This window comes from Cibotium barometz, chromosome 25 (assembly GCF_041138505.1).
Source record: "Cibotium barometz isolate CiBa-2024 chromosome 25, ASM4113850v1, whole genome shotgun sequence".
In the NCBI taxonomy this organism is placed as follows: Eukaryota; Viridiplantae; Streptophyta; class Polypodiopsida; order Cyatheales; family Cibotiaceae; genus Cibotium; species Cibotium barometz.
This window is the reverse complement of record NC_141070.1, coordinates 14,491,237-14,511,031: the sequence shown is the minus strand read 5'-3', so window position 1 is coordinate 14,511,031 and position 19,795 is coordinate 14,491,237. Positions and strand designations below refer to the sequence as shown.

Below are 19,795 nucleotides of genomic sequence, written 5' to 3'. Positions count from 1 at the left end.
AAGCTGTCTTATGCTAGTCCTCTGGTGCTATGGATACCTGATTGTAACTGCAGAATCCATCCAAGAAGCTGTAAGCTTCTTCCCCAGCCACTCTTTCCAAAACATGTTCCATATAGGGGCAGTGGATAATGGTTTTTCCTAGTAGCTGCGTTGACCTTTTTAAGATCAACACATACCCTAAGTTTTCCATTCTTTTTTGGCACTATTACGATTAGTGACAACCAATCTGTATGTTCGATTTCAAAGATGAAATCCACAACAATGAGCTTGTCTATTTCCTCCTTTACAATTTCCACATACTTAGGATTCATCTAGTATGGTTTTTGCCTAGTTGGTCTCGACCCTTCCATGATTGGAATCGTATACTATACTACATCAGGTGGTACCCCCTTCATCGCCTTGTAATTCCAGGAAAAACAGTCGTTAAATTCTTTAAGGAGAGTGACAAGCTCATCTTCTTCAGCCAAAGTCAAGTCCTTAGCAATGTATATGAGTTGAGATTCCTCCCCTAGTCCCGCAATATCCACTTCCTTGACTTTTGTCTTGGTGGGCCATCGTATGATGTGGACAGCCCATCCTCCTTAACCCTTGTTGCCATCAGTCGGACCACTTTTCGCTCATCAATAGTATAGGTTTTGAAGTGGTCGGGTATTGAGAGCAAGTCTGGTTTGTCTTCATTTTCACTTTTGGTTGTAGTCATGATCTTTCTAGCCTCACGTTCTACTTCTGCCAAGGCTTTATTGTGTTTTCGACGCCCAGCTTTTGTAAGCTTAGGTGTTTCTGGATCTTGAAGTGTGACTTTCTCCTTGTGTCTTCCCTCCAGTGATATCTTACTTAACTCCTCACCCCATCCTTAGACAACTCATCGTGTACATTAGTGGCCTCAAGGTATCTCAGCCGCCGCCGCTAGGCATCCGTGGGTTTAGGGCATTTCGTCGAGCAATATATCTTTTCTGTTTCTACCACCTTCTAAGGCGTTGGGCATTGGTACGGCCTTGTGCTATGTTCCCTTATGTACTTGATGTCTCCTCTTCTGATGCTTTATCAATGGTCTACCAATTAACCATACAGATAGAGGTCATAAGGGACAGTTCCAGATTCCACATACTGGGTCCCCCTGGGTTGCATCACATCTATGGTAGCCAACACATGCATCTAGTTTTCACTGAAGCCCGGAGGAGGAAGTGATGCATACATTTCCGTTTCCTCTTCTTCCTTGGGATTTCCCACCATGGCTGACATATTTGTACAGAGGTGGTCCGTTCTGTTGTGACCGAATCATTACCAAACAATTGCCCTTCCATGGGGTGTGCTTTCCATGTTCGCAGATCTATCTTTAAAATTTGTGAATCCCTACATACATACACGTGTTCTAAGGCCCAATCATACACCAATTTGGATTCCCTCATGAAGGGTCTCCCCAATATTATGTCATATGAATCAAGTTGGCGCAGGAAGTCCATGACCACAAATGTATGATGGTAGCAAAATGTAAAGAGTTTTAGTTTCACATTCTCCAAAAGTCCAATGGACCTTGAAGATGTTTCGTCAGCCATTTTAACAATTAGATTTGCTTTTTTAGATAAGGTTTTCCCCAATTTTCCCAACAAGGTTTTGTGATGATGCTAACCCCCGCCCCCCCATCGAGGATAGCCAGTGCCTAGTACCCATTATGATGAATCGGGATTGTAGCATTTGTGTCGTCGCTTTCGTAATAACGCCCCAATTGATTAACTGGTATCTTAATGACTCGAGTTTTCCTTGTGTATCTCAAGGTTCTTTCTACCAGAGGTGGCAGAGCCTCATCTATACTATCGGCTACCCTCTACTCATTCTTTTATGTCTGTCCATGGGTTGGTAAATTGCGTAATAGTTGCCCTAATGGCATTTGTATAGGAGTGGACAGTACGTACAACTGCGAGGCTTCATATATCTCTGGGTTCTTTGGAGATAGAGGGTTCTTCCCACGTGTGTGACTCGCATTCCTCCATAGGGAAGGAATGGATGGAGTCCCCCAACGCATTTTCTTCAAACATTTTGGACATTGTGTTTGCTTGGGATCCCTCTTCTATTTCTTCTGGAATTAGGGTAGGTACGTCCAATTCCCTTTCCTTGGTTGGCTCGTTTTGTGGATAAATTGTATCCCTGACCCGGTTAGCCCTTAGCTTGGCTTTATGAAGCCGTTGGCATTCTTCGACTAAAGCCCTGACGTCTTCGAGCTTTCTTATTTCCTCGTCGGCATTGGGGTATTCACCGACTCCTTTAGGAGTTGTTAGTTGCTCCCTTTGCTCTTCTAGGCCCCTTGTGATTGATCCTTTGATATCCCGCTTCTCTCGATTGGGTGGATACGGTGTCGATTGTATCTTCTTCAGATCCATCGGATTATGACCCTTGTGTCACCCTTACCCACTTTTTTCACTCTTCTCCTATGGCCAGTTCTGCAAATAGTCACATTTGCTCGGTTCTTTCCCTTGTCTCCTAATTGAGTTTGAGCTTTAGTTAGGACATTGAGTAGTGTGATATTTCCAGGTTGCACACTAATGGTTCGGATGGTGGCTTGATTGGCAGTAGAAGTCAAACCACTTGCGTGGTATGGACAATCCTTGATCAAATGATTAATCGCACATTTAGTACAAGTGAGTACTGGCATGTCATTGGGCATAGCAGCCACTTGTTGGGGTTGGTGCACATTAAAGTGTCATGATTCCTTAATTTTACACAGTGGGCATAATAGAATAATGCCCTTGCTCTTAATTGTGGACATTTGGTGGTAGTGTGATTTAATTTGCACATAGATCACCACACCATGCCCAAATATTTCTAGTCCCTCTCCTTTAATTTCAATTTCTCTAATATAGCATTATTGAGCTCATCCACCCTCATGTTTCCGACTTGCTTGCTCCGAGTTCCAATTTCTTGCTGACTCGAGACACGTGAAGTCGTAGTTGCTGAAGATGTTTTGACATCTTTCGGCTGCAGCAATTCCAGCATATTATATTCATATTCAATTACCAGTTTGCAACATGCATCAAGAGTAGTGAGTCAGGCTAGTACCAGATAATCATGCATCTTGTGGTCTCTAACCCCTCTCCAGAAGCAAGGCAATAACTGATCGACCTCTCCCGTAGTTTGCACCTTGAATTTAAGAGCTTAAGTCGAGATACATAGTCTCTCATCGACTCAACTTCCTTTTGTTTGATATTATGTAACTGTGCTATAGGGCTCCATGTCACCACTTCGGGCAAAGTTGGGCACAAAAACATTCTTGAGTCTTGTGAAGTTAACCTTATCCTCAGGCTTGAGGGTTCGGAACCACTGATGTGCTTTCCCTTCCAAGGTCAGTGTGAGAAGGCATGAATCATTGTCACATCACTGACAGGCCCCCAAGTTTCACATTTGGATTCAAAAATCTCTACATGTTGGATAGGATCTCCGTCCCTAGAGAATTTTTGGACGAGTTTGGAAATGGTATCTAGCTTCATCTGGGAGGGTTGGGATTCTAGAGCAGTGCCTAGTTGTCTGACCATTCCTCGTCCCAACTCTACCGCCATATTTAGTAGATCTGTCCTTGTGGTTGCATTAACGTCAATGGTTGGATCCATTCTTGGCCTTTGAGGAATTGTTCCCCCCCCCTTCCTAGACCTCGTCCCCTTCCCTTCCTAGACCTCGTCCCCTTCCTGTATTGGCTCTTCTAGGTATCTCCGGTCCATGGGATGGTCCCGCTGTACCTTGGAGTGGCTCATCATTATCATCTGCTCAATATCGTTTTTGGTGTATAGACGGTCCTCCACTCCACCCGCCACTCTTGCTAGGTTATCCTCTTCTTTTATGGTTGTAAATGCTTCCTCAGCTGTGGGCTCCTCATTTACAGACGGTCCTCCACTTCGCCCGCCACACTCTTGTTAGGTTATCCTCTTCTTCTATGGTTGTAAACGCTTCCTCAGCTGTGGGCTCCTCATTTATGGGTTCCAAGTTTGGAATTTCTCCCTCACTTCCTCCAATAACCAATTCCGGTTCCTTACCCTATGATTGGAGTAGGTTTAAACTTCCCATTTCCTTTTGCTCAGCTCTCGCCCTTCGAGTATCGAGCTCTTATTTCCTTAAGCTCAACTCTCGTAGGTGTTGTCCCACCTCACGCCTTTTGAGATCTAACTCTACTTCCTTTGAGGTGGGGAAGAATATTTGACCCATCTTGGCCGCACTTTCCAAGTCCCATCTCATTCGGGGGGTGCAGGTGTGTGACAGCCTAGAATTCGACGTTTGGATGGGCACTTCTTGTCGTGGACCAAGTCCAGCGCTGGTTGACCAACCCATGCCCATAGATTGTGCTTCTTTGTCATGACTGGTTTGGAGAACAAAAAATCCCCAGACCATATCAATGATACCACTGGGCTCGATTTGGGAGGGTGGTTTCTCCTCTTCCCCAAACCCAGAGTACCTTCTTCCATGGATTCTTCACTACTAGTTTCAACGATGGTCAGGTTCCTTAAGACACTTAGGTGGGTGCTTGGCTGAATAACCGGAACCCACACTTTTTTGATAGGAAGATCTTGGGTGATTCGATGCACTATCGTCAAGTGTAAGATTGTCTTCGATGAGTTTTCCAGATCTTAAGTGCATGTATGTATGATTTGATAAGCTACTTTGTTGACCCAATTTGATTTTGATCTGATTCTATCACTCTGTTTCTGAAGCCGTGAGACTGCAAAGAATAGTTCACGGGCGTGAAGTGTCAAAAAACGGTCCACGATGTGAACGTTTTTTTGAACTTTCACGTGTTCAAAATTTTTTGCTTTTAGGGTCAAAACCCCTCTTCTTTGTTGTATAGGCATCCCTCCCTTACACTGACCTTCATGGCCTTAGCTTTGACTTTGACTTTGACTGTTCGGTTGGATTGGACTAAATCGTGAGTTTGCTGGAAAAGTTCACATCGTGAACAAAAAAGGGTTCATGCCGTGAATTGATTCACATCGTGAACAAATTGGTTCACAGTTCTGAAAAAGTTCATGTGTGAATGTTTTTCTGAACTTTCAAATGTTCAAAAATTTTGTCAGACTTTATGACATCAGAGGTGTTAGGATAAGGTTACCTATTTTTGGCAAGGCAATCTCGTGATTTGCAACGTTAATGCAGCGTTGATGTCGAGAGCAATTCGCTGCGTGAAGTTGTAGAAAAAGTTCACGGCGTGAGCGTTTTTCTTTAGTTTCACGTGGAAACTTCCCACGTCGAATGTTATGTTTTTGGGTGCAAAATACTTATCCAATGGATCCCAAATTGATTATGCCACACACCTAAGGAGTGGAATACAAGTTCATGGCACAGTCAATGGCTCCTTATGTTTTTTATTTTTATGAATTTTAAAAAAAGAAGAAAATAGAACGCCAACCTGTTCATTCACTAATGCTTCCAATGATGCAAATATCAAAATTAACAAGAAAAAACAGTGAAGCTCTATTCTAAGACCACTCCACCACACACATATACATCACAACCAATTTTACATAATTTCTTACTACCACACAAATCTTATCCATTCATTTTCTACATAATGCACTACCAGAATGCAAGGGCAATCATGAATCTTATGCAATGGGATCTAAAACTCCAAGAGGATGGAAGAAAAAAAGGTGTTTTCCCTGACAGCAGCGCCAAAAATGCTATGGGCTACCACACCTCCAAGAGGGAACTCAATGTATTCACCTAAAGGATGAGAAATAGATCACAACTATCGTAGGGCACATACCAAGCTTTGAACTTGAGTCCCTTGAGGCCTCCAAGCTCACTTGTGAAGTTCCAACCTCCAAGCTCCACCTCCACGTTGTCACTGTAGAGTCGCTTGCACCGTCGCATAAGGCAATCACTCTCTCTCACTCTCCTACATAAGGCAATCACTCTCACTCACTCTCCTACATAAGCATGAATCATACAAGCATAGAAGAGGAACAATGCTATAATGCTCTCTCTCTCTCTCTCTCTCTCTCTCTCTCTCTCTCTCTCTCTCTCTCTCAAGACACAAGGAAGAGCTCTCTGTAGCACAAAGGGGATTGTGTCTTTTCATTTTATGAGAAAATGCCTTATATACATTTGGCCCTTATTCACACTTGGGCCTCCAAAACTTACTTAACTAGGCCTTGGGTGGCCAATATCTCGTAATGTACAACTTTTATAGTGCCGTTTCATGACACTTATTAATGTCCTCAATTGGAGGATCATGTTTGTTAATCCAAAATGGGATTAACACATGGCGTGAGATAGTTCCGAGCATTTCACGGTGTGAAGTAATCCGGACTAGTTCACAACGTGAAATTGTTCGATCCCTTATGCATGTAAATTTTGATACCCTATGGCTTCCTACATGCTCAAACACTCAAGGCCACACATTATGCATTTAGAGGAGAACAAGATTACACGTGAAACAAGTGAACATGTTTCACAGCATGAAAGGCATACTCCTTTACCTTGTACCCACTTGCTTTAGGGATGGGTACCTCTTATGATCCTTCTCCGTTTATTGCCACATAAACCAATGGGGTACTTTGGAACCTGTGGGTATTTGTTGTTACAACCGTTTCAATTCAGAGTGAGAGCTTCGGATCTTTCCCTCCATCTAGTTGAGGAGTGCATCCACTGAATCCTGGTATTTCTTGTGCATGTGAGTGCACGTCTTCTTTACCGTGGTCCATAATTTGGTTCAGCTTTTTCTCTATGGTGGATGACATTGGCGGTTTCGCACTTCCCTGTTTACTTGGTTGAACAACTTTCTTTTGCCAGACCAATGTTGGTTCTTCTTTATCACACGATTTAGCAGTGGATTGGTTTGTTTGTGTTTATGGGCCTCGTATGCTGTTGTGAAGGTGCACACAGATTTGGGTCTTAGATTGGTCTTTGGCACCCATATTGTTGCATTCCCTTGATAGTAGCCATGTGCTGCTAGTAAATCCTTTTTGGACCCACTGCTTTTGGATCCACCGCTTTTAAATGCTGAATTAAGTATGGGCTTGCTTGGAATACTACTTCATGTCGTCCTTGGGGTGCTTTCCTACTCCCTTACCTGTAGCGTGGCTTTTTTGGTTGGATTCCCATGAGGTCTTGTCTGTATCATAGTACCCTTGGGCTTGCAGAAAGTTGGGCTTTGGGAATCCACTGTTAACGTACTTGATACTTTTGTTGTTTTTCTTGTGGTTTTCTTATATGGAGAGGAGGTTGTGACGTGGACGCTTTCTCTGTTATGGCCTCAGCTTTCTTTGGTATTGGCGGTTCCATGTCACATGGGATTGCCTGCTTTCCTTTATTTAATGGACTCCACAATGGCACAATGATGGTGTCCTTGCCATCATTGAATTGCACTGCCCGTTCTTCCCATTGCATGTGACAATTACTGGCGTAACTCCAGGATCATCCAAGAATCATCTATTCTTCCATGGATCCTACAAGCATGAAACCTTTCCAACTAAGGGATTATTTGTTATAGAATTATTAACATTAAAAAATCCCATGGTTTTCGTAGTTGACAAATGCACACTCTGCGAACTTGTTCATTAGGGGACTCGAGGTGAGGTTTGTCTAGAGCAACCCATGTTTCATAGGAGATCAAGTTATGACTTGATCCCATATCAATTAATGCAATGCTCTTAGTGTGACTCTCTTTCGTAGAGACTTTTACACTAGGACGTGCAGGCTTAATGTCCAAGTCATCCTCATCAAGCAAGGTGAGTGAAGCCATGTTCACATGTAGCATTTTTCCCCGAAGTATTTGCTTTTCCTTGGCTTTCCTTGCCTTGGCTTCTTCTCAACTTGTCTAATTTTTCTTTGGCTAGCTCCTTCTTGTATTTGAGAAGATGCTCTTGTGTGAGCATTTCCTAGGTTAGGAGTCCGAAATACTTTTTGAGTTTTCTCCCATTGATGTATCCTTCCATTTCTACTCCCTCGATGGTTTTAATTCGGACCGACCCTTGAGGGGTGCTTTCAGACACTTTGAAGGGTCCTAACCCTCTATATTTGAGCTTCTTTTTCTTGGTGCTTCCAACACCATACATGAGGATGAGGTCCCCCGTTTCTAGCTCCTTGTGTTTCAGGTTATGGTCAAACCAATGTTTCCTTCATAGTTTCTCCGACCATAAGCCATGTGATGCAATTAGCCTGATTTCATCAAGTTTTTCCAAATCACTCTACAAGGAATCCTATTGACTGAGTCTCCTCTAGAGTGGAGATTGGGTTTAATCTTCCCTCTACCCAGTCCTTGACATATGCCCATAATGCTGGCATATTGCGTAACAATGGTCCCAGTGGCATTTTGATGATGGTGGTGGACAATATGGCTGCGAGACTACCTATGTCTCTAGGCTCCTTGGCAAGTGAGGATTCCTTACATGTGTTTGTCACATATTCAACCCTAGGGAATGAATGGATGGACAATTCTTGCTCTGCTTCCTCAAAAATTCTTACCATGAGGTCACCTGTGAGTCCCTTCCTTGGACCCTTCTAGAATTGGAGTAGGCACATCCAATTTCCTTTCCTTTATCAACTCATTTTTCCTTTGGATACAATGTATCCCTAGCTTTGTTAGCCCTTAATTTGGCTTTGTGATTTTGTTGGCACTCCTCAACCATGGCCTTAGCATCTTCAAGCTTCTTTATTTCTTCGTCAACGTTTGGATATTCTCAATCCCCTTAGGGGTTTGTAGTCTCTTCTTTATAGTTTCTTGGGCATGCCCGTCCTGTTTCAGCACTTTGTTGTCTTCTTCCTTTGATTGGGTGGATCCGGTGTCAATATTATCTTCGTCTAATCCATCCTGAATTTTGATCATGGTAGCACCTTTGCCCACTTTCTTCACTCTTCTCCTTCTCCCAGTTTTAGAGGTTGTACCACCTCCTGGGTTTTTCCCCTCGCCCACTTGTTTTGCTTGTGCTTGTGTCAGGACATTCAATGGCGTGATATTCCCAGGCTCCACACTTATAGTACTAATAGTGGCATGGTTAGAAGTGGAAGTAGAACCACTGGCACGATATGGACAGTCTTTGATCAAATGATCAACCCCACAGTAAACACAGGAAAGTGTTGGCATGATGTTGGTCATTACTGTCAAGGGCTGGGCTTGGCTCGCATTAGCCACATTCTTATGAGGACAGTCCACTAATCGATAGGTCCATTACAACCAAAACATTGTATTGGTACCCTTCTCATCGTTGAGTTTATCTCTTTGCCTTTCCATTGTACCATGGTTTGAAACACTAGCACTGGCATGTTGTTCTATAAGACATAATATTCTGGCGTGATCTCCGCGGGCTCCTCATAGTAATCATTATAGATTTCTACCTCACACATGACTTCCCCCTTTTCCAAGGGCTCCTCAATCAATACCTAGTTGATTTTAGCTTGTGGTGGTTGTGGCAGTAGAACAGGTGGCGGCAAAGGCAACATGTGCTGCATTCAGAACATCCCTCTTGGTAAGTAGCATGGGTTTGGCTGCCCTGCAGTTGCAATGGTTTTCATTGGTGGTGAGTAGCATTCTGGGTGGTGCTGGTAGTCATGCTAAGGACTGGACCCTCGCATATCTCCACATGGTAGTGTCATGGTTCTCCAATCTCACACAGTGAGCACAATAAAGTAATTGCCTTAGTCTTAAGTGAGGGCATTTGGTGCTCGTGTAATTTTGTCTACAAATAGAGCACCAAGTCAGATCTCTCCGGGGGTAGAGATGGGCATTCCCTAATGCTTCTCTCCCATCCTTGACCTTTAATTTCTCCAGTATGGCATTACTGAGCTCTTTCACTGTTGAAAGAACCCTGCCCCCTTCGCGTAATGAATTCGGGGGTGCTAGCAGCAGAAGTTGCACATCTTGCGCAGGGCCAGAGCCTCTCACTCGGGACCTTGCCCACACGGATATCCGGACAAGAGACTAATACCTCGGTTCTTCCAAAACCGAACCCTTCCCTCGCCTAGAAAGCATGGCCGATTCCTCCAGGATATTTTTATTCTAACGTAGTCAAGAGCCTTAACTAACCGAATTGATCTGACCGAACCCGTAAGTCACATGGTCAGATCAAGGAAAAGACTTGCACTTGGATCATAGAGACCAACGCTTTTTTCCTCATCAAGAGGCACAGCCGTTGATTCTTTTCCATAGAACAAGGACTGTCCGGGATTTACTTTATCTATCGTACCATAACAGAATTGAGTCTCATTTTAGGAATCCATCAGTCCAGTCTAACCCCATCCAGTCCCATGGGTTAGCCAACCGCACCACTGTAGAGTGATAGGATCCATTTAGGAGTTTGGTTATGTTTTGTCCCGGGTACCAGGAAAAAGAGTTTCCAGGCCTCCTAGTAGCCGGCGCTTCATGCAAACTTTAAGATAGTCACGCCACTTACACACCCAATATGAAATTGCCTTTTTCAAAGATTCAGCTGTCTTTAAAACAATCTTTCAATGAAACCATAGTATCACTAATCATAATCCTCCAAAATATCCGTTTGAATTAATCATTCCTTCATCGGTGTACCTATGGCATCATTGGTAACCAGAACGCTCACCACCTGTTCACTCAGGGGCCTTTTCAATAGTTCCTAGCTCATAGTACCCAGTAATATAATCACATAAGAAAATCCATATGGACTCTCCGTGTTGAAGAACGGCAAGATCAACCAACAGATCCATATAAAAGAGCCATGAACTCATTCGTTGAGACCAGCAAGGTCAATCAACTAGATCCATGTCCAAGTTCAAAAAATAACTCTAATACCTTGTTTCATTTTTTTCTTTCTCGACGCACACATAGGTATCTTCGGCGACTCAGAGCCCGAGCACCGTATGGTCAGTACTCTCTAGGATCCTTCATCGCAAGTCGCGTAGCGCTTCACTAGATATTAGCTTAAGAAAATGAATAGAAAAGAGATTAAAGAGTAGAGATTAGAGTTAGCAATGAGTAGCTCAATGGAAACATGGAAGAGAAAGAACTTGGCTCCGATACCAATGTAATGCTCCTTGCATAATACGCTTGAGGACTTGTAAGACTAGTACTTTGATTCTCCACCCAACTATATCCCAAATAGACTCTAAACTCATGGTTATACAGGCCTAAGTGGTGCATGACCTTCCAACTTCAGCCCTTTGACCTTTCATTGGCTAAACATTACCTTTTCAATCACCAATGCCTCTTCAACTACCCCTAGAAGGGACCCCCCTCGTCTGTGTCCCTTAGGCTTCCATTGTGCATAATTTACTTCTCTTTTTACTTTAACTTTAATGCCTATTAACCATTCCTTAGGTATTTCCTATTTGAAATTCCCTGAACCTTATTTATATTCAAACCTTTTAATGTTTCAAAAAGAGAGAGAGAGAGAGAGAGAGAGAGAGAGAGAGAGAGAGAGAAGATGAGGATAGAAGCACTCTAAGGAGAGTTTGGTTTTTGCATAGACAATTAATAATAGGGAGAGAGAGAGAGAGAGGGGAGAGGAGAGAGGAGAAGGGGGAGAGAGAGTGCAAGGAAGAGCAATAGAGAGAGAAAAAGATGAGGATTGGGAGGAGAGAGAGAGAGAGAGAGAGAGAGAGCAAAGAGGAAGAGAGAGAGGGAAGAGAGTAAAATGAATCTTTGGTAGTACCCAACTTGTCCCATGGACCTTTGTACTCATTTAAAGTTAGTAGGTGGAGGTAATTCTAAAATCAATTTGTCTTTGCTCATTTGTGGAAATACCATTTTTAGGCACAACGTGACCCTTAATAACCCCATGCTTCACCCAAAATCGGCATTTAAATTGATTTAGGGATATTCGATACACTAAGGTTGAGGAAGCAATTAGACAAGCAAGAAATGCAACTCATTAGTTAAGGTAAAGAGTGCCTTGTAGCATGCACAACTTGTAAAAACAAGAATCTAATGATGAAAAGGTTGATAGATGCAAAAAAACATTGATATTAAAAAGCTAGAAGGCAATATTACCAAGTTAGAAACAACCATTCAAGAGGTACAAATGGTGGTTGCAATATCAAATCTAGCAGAAATGTAATTAGTTCCTTTAGGCTCCGGTGGAAAGTTTTTTAATATATCATTATGTAATACGAACCATATCTGCTTGATATCCCAATTTCCATATGAATAAGATTATATATTTCTCAATTAAAAAAAACATTCATGTGCAAAAGATAATAGAAGAATCGATAAGCTGAACCATATTTTCTGAAATAAAAATCCAAATACTTGATCTGCTGAAGCTATATCTGTTGATCTAAATATACATAATTTGCCGGATCAAAATAATCATATGGATCATCTCCAAGAATAAGTTAGCCGTGTAGGCTAATATCCACGTAGTCTATGCTTAATCAATCAAACAAACACCACTTTAAGAAAAAGCAAGCCAAAGCAAAAAGTGTAGTTCTCCGACTTGATTGCCAAAACAAAGAATTGATCTCCAAGGCGCTTTTATTCATTTGAGAAACCAAGCTTTGATACCATTGTGTTAATTATTTAAACAATTCAGTTTCCACAAGCATGGTACATCGACCCTCCACCAGCCAAGGTGGCCAGAGAGGACTTTTGGCAGTTATGGTTATAGGAGCGGCACTTGCTCCTGCGCTTTCAGTGGGACCTAGGAGAGTGGACATAGCAGGATCCCTTTGCTAAAGAGGAGGCTCATGGCACCCCCTTCTTTGCTTATAATACACCGTTGGGCCCAGGATTCAAATGCCTGAGATTGAGGGCACTCCAACAACAGTGGGGCATTGCCAGTCCAAGGGCCTCAATTTCTTTCAGATTTTTGGAGAGACTGTGGGACAGTTTTTGGCCACAAAAGATTACACTCTTTCTATGGCAGTTAGCGCCATCAGAGGTAGCCTGTTAGAGGTGTGGCCATCTACAAGAGTCCCAATGTCATTGCCTTTGGGATTGCCCAAAGGCTCAACAAGTTTGGCAGAGGATTCTCCGCATCTTCACTAGGTCCGCGCTCCCCCCTGCACAATTGCTTGGAGCCCAATTGCTTGGGCTACCGACGCTGCGGTAGCCATGGCATATGAGGAGGATGGATGGGGGACTGGCGCTGCAGGTTTCTCATTATTGGATCTCAACAGCTCTAGTTCCGGTTCTCTCTTTAGTTTAGTGGACTTTAGGCTCCTGACAGAGATGGGAGATTTGCAACAGTGTTGTTGCATGGCATACTTAGCGAGCTCGTTGTAGTGAGGCCATCGAGGGCACCCCCACCCCACCAACAGAGTCCTTCCGGAATGGCTCAATATCATTTACACCCTCCGTGGACACTAGGGGAAGCTTCAAGGTGGCTCTGCTAACACGCAGAAGCGCCATGAGGCCTTTGTGCTGCTGCGGACTCGGCATCACGGCCCATTTCTCATTTACAGTGGTGGTAAACCCACCTGGCATTATAGACCTCTGGTATGGTTGTCCACTTAATCTTATTTTAACATGTACTTTTACTTTTGCTATTTTTCTACTTCTTGGGTCTACGCTTGTCAAAAATGAGTAAGACCGGACTCAAAACAATCCTCTGTGTGTTTATTTCATTTGACTGTAATATATTTAAAGAGTTGCTAAATTCATTAATGCAAACTGTTTCTCATACCTTGCAAATGCAATATCTTTAATGAAAGCCAATTCACGCAAGAAAAAAACAAAGATGTTACATAAATATATATTGGCATTCTGAGTAAGAAGAGAGCAGCAGCTTTCGTATTCATGGTAAATACCAATCTTTCTTTTTAAAAAGAGAATATCATCACTCAATTTAAGTCTCTTCAATAACCGCTTGACAAGACACTAAAGGCAGAAATGACTTCTGAAGAGGAGTCACAGCATGACAAAGTGGCACCCCTAACCATAGAGTGAACCTCCTTATCCATGAAAGTGAGCTTTTAACCATTTCTATTTATCTACTATGTAAATGTGAAGTTCGGGTGATTTCCCAAACTTAACAAAAACCACTGCATGAGAGTCTACTCATAAAGCTTCAAATCATGAACTCCATGTGTAGCATAGACTGCGTGTTACGGCATCCCCACTTCCTTGAGGTGAAGGGCAGGCAGACTCAGTCAAAACACACACACATACAGATGTACATACGCATGCACAGAGTAGCCGGTTTGGCAATTGCCACCAAAGTGTTCATATTCCACCACAATTTCATGATATACATAAATTCTTCTTCAAAGCCTCCTCGATACAAATCTTTACTTGCATTGGCTCAAGGGCTAACAATTAGCTGCCATGATTTGACTGTGGACGTGTAGCCTCCAATATAATCACTTAATAATTTACAAAATATATTGAAATGAAGACAAAGAGGGACACATCCTTGAACAAGATTGAATAATTTTATCTTTCACCCTCTTTTAAAACAAAAAGATGCTTGAACTCATCCAAGAGACATGAGAATGAAGGTTACAAATCAGTAGCCCCCTTCCATGATGCCAAAATTCCCGAGCCTTATTTCAAAGGTGAGATGATCCTTTCACAACTTTAGCATTGCATTCTATTCTAAATTTGCATTGCCAGTTACAAGCACAAAAGTGGAAAAAGACCTCTTTGAAAGCATCAGGTCAGCCAGTTGACATGAGCAGCCGGAGAAGCCAGAAACACACAGCTGACATGTGCCATCCCTACCACAATCGATTGCCTCTTTCATTGCAAATGATAGCAGTCACAGCTGCCACTTAGTAACGTCCATCCACCTGCATCAACACGGGGGAATAACTCTTACTGCCCATTACACATACATCCCACCTTTTGTGGACAGCAGCGGACAGGTAGTGGACAGGCTTGATTGTCTGTAATCAAGCTTCTCCCTGAACAGTAATCCCCTGCCCGCTGTCGACAGATTTTCTGAGGATAAAGAGGGGCCTGGGCTTAAAGCTCGTAGTAAAAGCTTAGATGAGAAGGCAATACCTGTACATTGGGCACACTTGTGTCTTTCTTCAAGTGAGCCTCAGGCCCGCCTCGGTTTCCAACTGGGACTCTAATATCACCCTGCTTAGACACAGGAGTCCTCGAGTATTAAAAATATATATATATGATAATGAGAAACAAATCAAGTGAGAACATCACGGAAGGGATCAAAAGATGAGGACAGGAAAAACTGACCTCCAACTACACTTGGAAACAAATCAGCATATATAGATGTATCCACCATCCCCCCCCCAAAAAAAACAATCGTTAGTTGAATTTGCTGAGGAGCATCAGAGATGCATTATAACTGGATTGTGAAGGAAAAAGTTGGAGAATAAGCACCTCTCTGAACCGTTGAAGATAAACTTTTAAAGGTTCGACATAGTTTTCAAACCCCAGAGTGGTCATAGCCCATATTAGGTCATCACCATTGATCGTTTTACGCTTCTCTCTGTAGCACTTATCACTTGCTCTGTATCGTGTAGTTAAGTATGCATCCTCTGTTTGAAATGCATGTGCACACAACGCTTACATGCCATGCTTATCCAACAGAAGACGACATTGCCATGCCATCACCACAAAGCTTACATGCTCATACACATCCAAACGCAGACAAGGCTTTACAGGAGGATTTAGAAGCAACAACTTGAGACGTAATTATTTTTTGAGAAAAGAACAGTAACTCGAGAGGAGGATACTCGCTGGTGATGAAGCCGATGAACTCAGAGACGCATTCCTGCACGGTTTCTTTGGCATCCTTGGCGATTTTCGCATTGGCAGGGAGGACACGCTTCATGATGCGACTAATATTGGCGATAGGCAGAAACATGTCCTGCTCACGGGCGGCCGTTAGAGAAGCCCCGCCGCCAGTGCCGCCACCGCCCTCCTCCTGTTCTGCAGAGCCATGGCTGCCCTGGCTGCCGGAGCTCGCAGCAGCTTCCGCCATGGCCGCAGACACAGAGAGCTGCTCTTCACCATGGCCATGAGAGCACGGAAAAAGTGAGGGAGATGTGTGTGAGCTTAAGAGGGTAAGCTATGGCGAAAGTGGAAATGGATTCTAGACAAAAGAGGGCAAACATATGTACCTTCTTCCGATGTGATACTGATGATGCTGACGATGTCCCCCCCGCCTGCAGCTGCTGCTGATGCTGATGCTATTATGTGACAAATGGCTTCAGGTTAGGTACTTGGCCTGTTACCAGAAATGTAAAGAGCATGTCCATTGATATAAGCATGAAAAGCATGAATAACAATACTTCTTGTTGTTGATGTAATAATAAATTGCTATCATTTATTATTGTCGTTGTTGTTGGCATGCCTTAGCTTTCTAAAAAATAAGAAAGGTTTAAAGCTTCTTCTTTTTTTTAAGGTACCCAAGATCTCTCTCTCTCAAAAATCATTTTTAACAATTTTTATAAGCATGTATTTCAATATTAATGCAAAGAAGCTTTTAATTTTGAAGTAGCTTCCCATGTTAAAAGAGTGTCACTTAGGCTCAATGAAGAGCACTCACCATCATATGTACATTTGTTTATTTAAATAATAACAACAGTAGCATATACCTTCAAAAATATATAAACAAAAAGGAGCTTTCAACTTTTTTGGGAGGGAAAGTAGCTTTTGATTTTTCAAAATGTCACGTCTACTCTGGACATCACTTACTCACCATTGATCGAGAAAATGTCTGATGGATGGGGTCCTATAATGGTTAGCATACTGTGGATATCTATGTCTTTTCTTGTTTCATCGCATATGTGCAAAGGACACTGACCCAAGATGCTTTATGTGAAACTACTTTAGAAACATGTCCCCTCATGCAGAAGGGCATCTCAAACTTCCTTTATAACTTGAACTTAGTAGTACTCTGGTATTTGGCACCTAGTGATACGTCATTGGAAGAGGTAAACAAAATAGATGCTTGGTACAATCCTAAAAGCAAATTCGAAACACATAAAGAAGACAAGAGTTGGCAAACATTAGTGGACAAAATGAATTGATCCATCCCATGGGAAGGAAATCAAAATGAATGGTTTTCCTCCCCTACTTCCTATCAAGATGTTATGGCAATATGATGTGACTACCAACAGATTGCATATATTTTAGACCAATAGTAGTTAGGCCAAATGTTTGCTTGGCAATTCTTGTTACCTAAACTTAACTTGAATCAATCTCGATCCCATTAATTTAATACACACACTTCTCTCCCTCTCCCTCTCCCTCTCTCTCTCTCTCTCTCTCTCTCTCTCTCTCTCTCTCTCTCTCTTCTTCTTCTTCTTCTTCTTCCTTTTTTTTGTTTTGTTTTGCAAAACAATTGCAATAATTGTGCATTCAATTGAGTAACTCCTCCAATGCATTCCTAAAATTCATAGCTTTAAAAATGAACAATAAAAGATTTATCAAGTGCCTTAGCTAGAAAAATGAACAGTGGAAGATTTATCGAGTGTGCCTCATGTACTTCAAGCATATGCATCAAAATAAGGATGCTCTAGCATAAATGGTGGGTTAATCATCATGCACCTCAATACATTAGGCAACCATTATCAACTTAATTGTATTTTTCCAAACAAAATATATTATTTTGAAAAGGCAATGGCAAGTTTGTCATACATTTTTTAAAATTTTTGGTTTGAGAGTTGAATGCTCTTTTTTCTATGTGCCTTTTTAGAATTGTGAAAGGCTCACATCTATAGTAGCCTTGCACAAATTATCATTTTTTGGCAGCATGATAGCTATGTGATAACATATAGAAACTTTAAAGTAGTTGCCTTGAAAATATTCAAGAAAATTCTTGCTATTCTTTCTTTTTTGTTTTTTATGATGAAGAGTGTTTATCCTTTTAAATCCAAGAGGCTTACAAATTCTTACCTTAAGCAAGAGGTGAACTATTTTACTCACAAATTTAATAAGGAGCCCTTCGCATGTGATCAAGTCCTTCAAAGTAATCACCTTCTGAATATGGTTAACTAAGTAACACTTGATAAAGGATGGTCCTTCATGCCTTACTTAATTTTTCCATCTCTCTCTCTCTCTCTCTCTCTCTCTCTCTCTCTCTCTCTCTCTCTCTCTGTGTGTAAGATCTTTAAAGAAACATATGTTTCATCAACATGGCTTATATATGTTTTTGCATTTTAATGTAATAATTTTGGTGAATTATTTTTATAAAAAAGAAATCTTTTTTATTTATTTCATTTTAATTTATTTATTAATTTCATTTACTTTTAAGGCCAATAAGATTGTGTCTAGATTTTTGTTGTTAACGTTATCTATCTTAATTGTATAAGGCCAAAAAGAGTGCATCCAGATTATCATTGTTAACTTTATCTTTCTTATAAGTGGTCGCCTACATTTGCTAAACACATCAATGAATTCTTAGTCTTCTTGTAAGCCAATTTATCTTTATTCAACAACTTCTCAAACCATGTACTATTAATCAAGACTATAAGCTTCTTTATATGATAGCTTATGTTCAATACCTTCCCATGATTATATGATAGCATATATGTTAATTATGTTCAATACCTTCCCATGATTATTTAAGCTTTAAAAAAAGTAGTAAAATTCATAACATTTTAGTCTTGAAAATAATACCATAATTACAATAAGATATGTAAATTCATATGCTGAAATTTGCATTGCCTAAAACTAGGGATTTTATATTAACATAATTACTCAAATTTTTTATGCTGTTAACATGCATAAATAAGTCAATAACATACCAACGTCATTGACATCAAAAATGTTGACCTGCTCTGTGGTGACTTGTGAAACCTATAAAAGCCCATCGGGCTTTTGCTATTTCTCACCAGGCTTTTGCACCCAACGGGAAAAATCAAAAGCCCGATGGGCCTAACAAGGTTATAAATATATCCCCCGCTGGGTCCGCTGGGCTCATTTTCACTTTGTGTGTGTGTGTGTGTGTGTGTGTGAGAGAGAGAGAGAGAGAGAGAGAGAGAGAGAGAGTGTAGAGCTGCATCACAGGCAAATTTTTTAACGTTTTATGTTTAGTTTCTTTTTTTAAAACTTGGTCAAAAATCGACAATGTGTCTTTTTTTCAGCACATAACGTCGAGGATTGACTAGGATTTACAGTCGTATCTAGGCCACCCCGTGCATGATGTGGTGCTTATCTCTCGGCATTATATCGTAATGTTTGGTTGTATATGCCGTTAGATAATTATGTATGCTATTTCGACAATTAGTTGTATCACTCGGCTATCATTGTCGTCATCATGGATGAGACACCTTCCCCTATTTGCAAAGTAAGATCGACATTGGGTTATACTACTCGACCGTATACCTACTCGACCGTACTGTGTCGTTAGATAATTATGTATGCTATTTCGACAATTAGTTGTATCACTCGGCTATCATTGTCGTCATCATGGATGAGACACCTTTCCCTATTTGCAAAGTAAGATTGACATTGGGTTATACTACTCGACCGTATACCTACTCGACCGTATACTACTCGACCGTACTGTGTCGTCTGTTAGCCATAGAGTGTGGTATATAAGATTCGACTCTAAGTCGTATTGTTTGGTTGTTTAGGTCATCTCCAGGGTTTATATAGTGTGTGGTAGGGTTCGACACTAGGTCGTATTGCTTGACCCTATCACGTGTCATTCTAGTTCATATTTTATGTGCATGTAAACTTCGACACTTGGTCGTATTGCTCGGTCGCAACATGTCATCGTTTTAATTGTATATGAGTGTATACTTTGATACTAGGTCATATTATTCGGCCATAACGTGTCGTTGTTTATATTGTGATTTGTATGTGTATGTATTCTATGTTGTTTACCTAACATTCTATATTAAGGTACTTCAAATAGAACAAATGTTCATCAACCATGATGTTAAAATATCCTAACTATATAAATAATATTACTCTAAACCATATCACAAA

The 19,795-nt window shown here is 41.4% G+C and overlaps 1 protein-coding gene across 1 annotated transcript; it reads right to left on the bottom strand.

The window, feature by feature from the left end:
- Window positions 1-14,105: 14,105 nt before the first annotated feature.
- Window positions 14,106-16,123, bottom strand: LOC147624276 (nuclear transcription factor Y subunit B-3-like). The gene is made up of 5 exons (XM_086819920.1): window positions 15,976-16,123; window positions 15,589-15,854; window positions 15,086-15,362; window positions 14,891-14,971; window positions 14,106-14,676 (listed from the first exon to the last, which is right to left on the bottom strand). Exons 2-3 carry the CDS (start codon window positions 15,834-15,836, stop codon window positions 15,158-15,160), a joined length of 453 nt encoding a protein of 150 aa, XP_086676046.1. The 5' UTR covers window positions 15,837-15,854; window positions 15,976-16,123; the 3' UTR covers window positions 14,106-14,676; window positions 14,891-14,971; window positions 15,086-15,157.
- Between the last annotated feature and the right edge of the window lie 3,672 nt (window positions 16,124-19,795).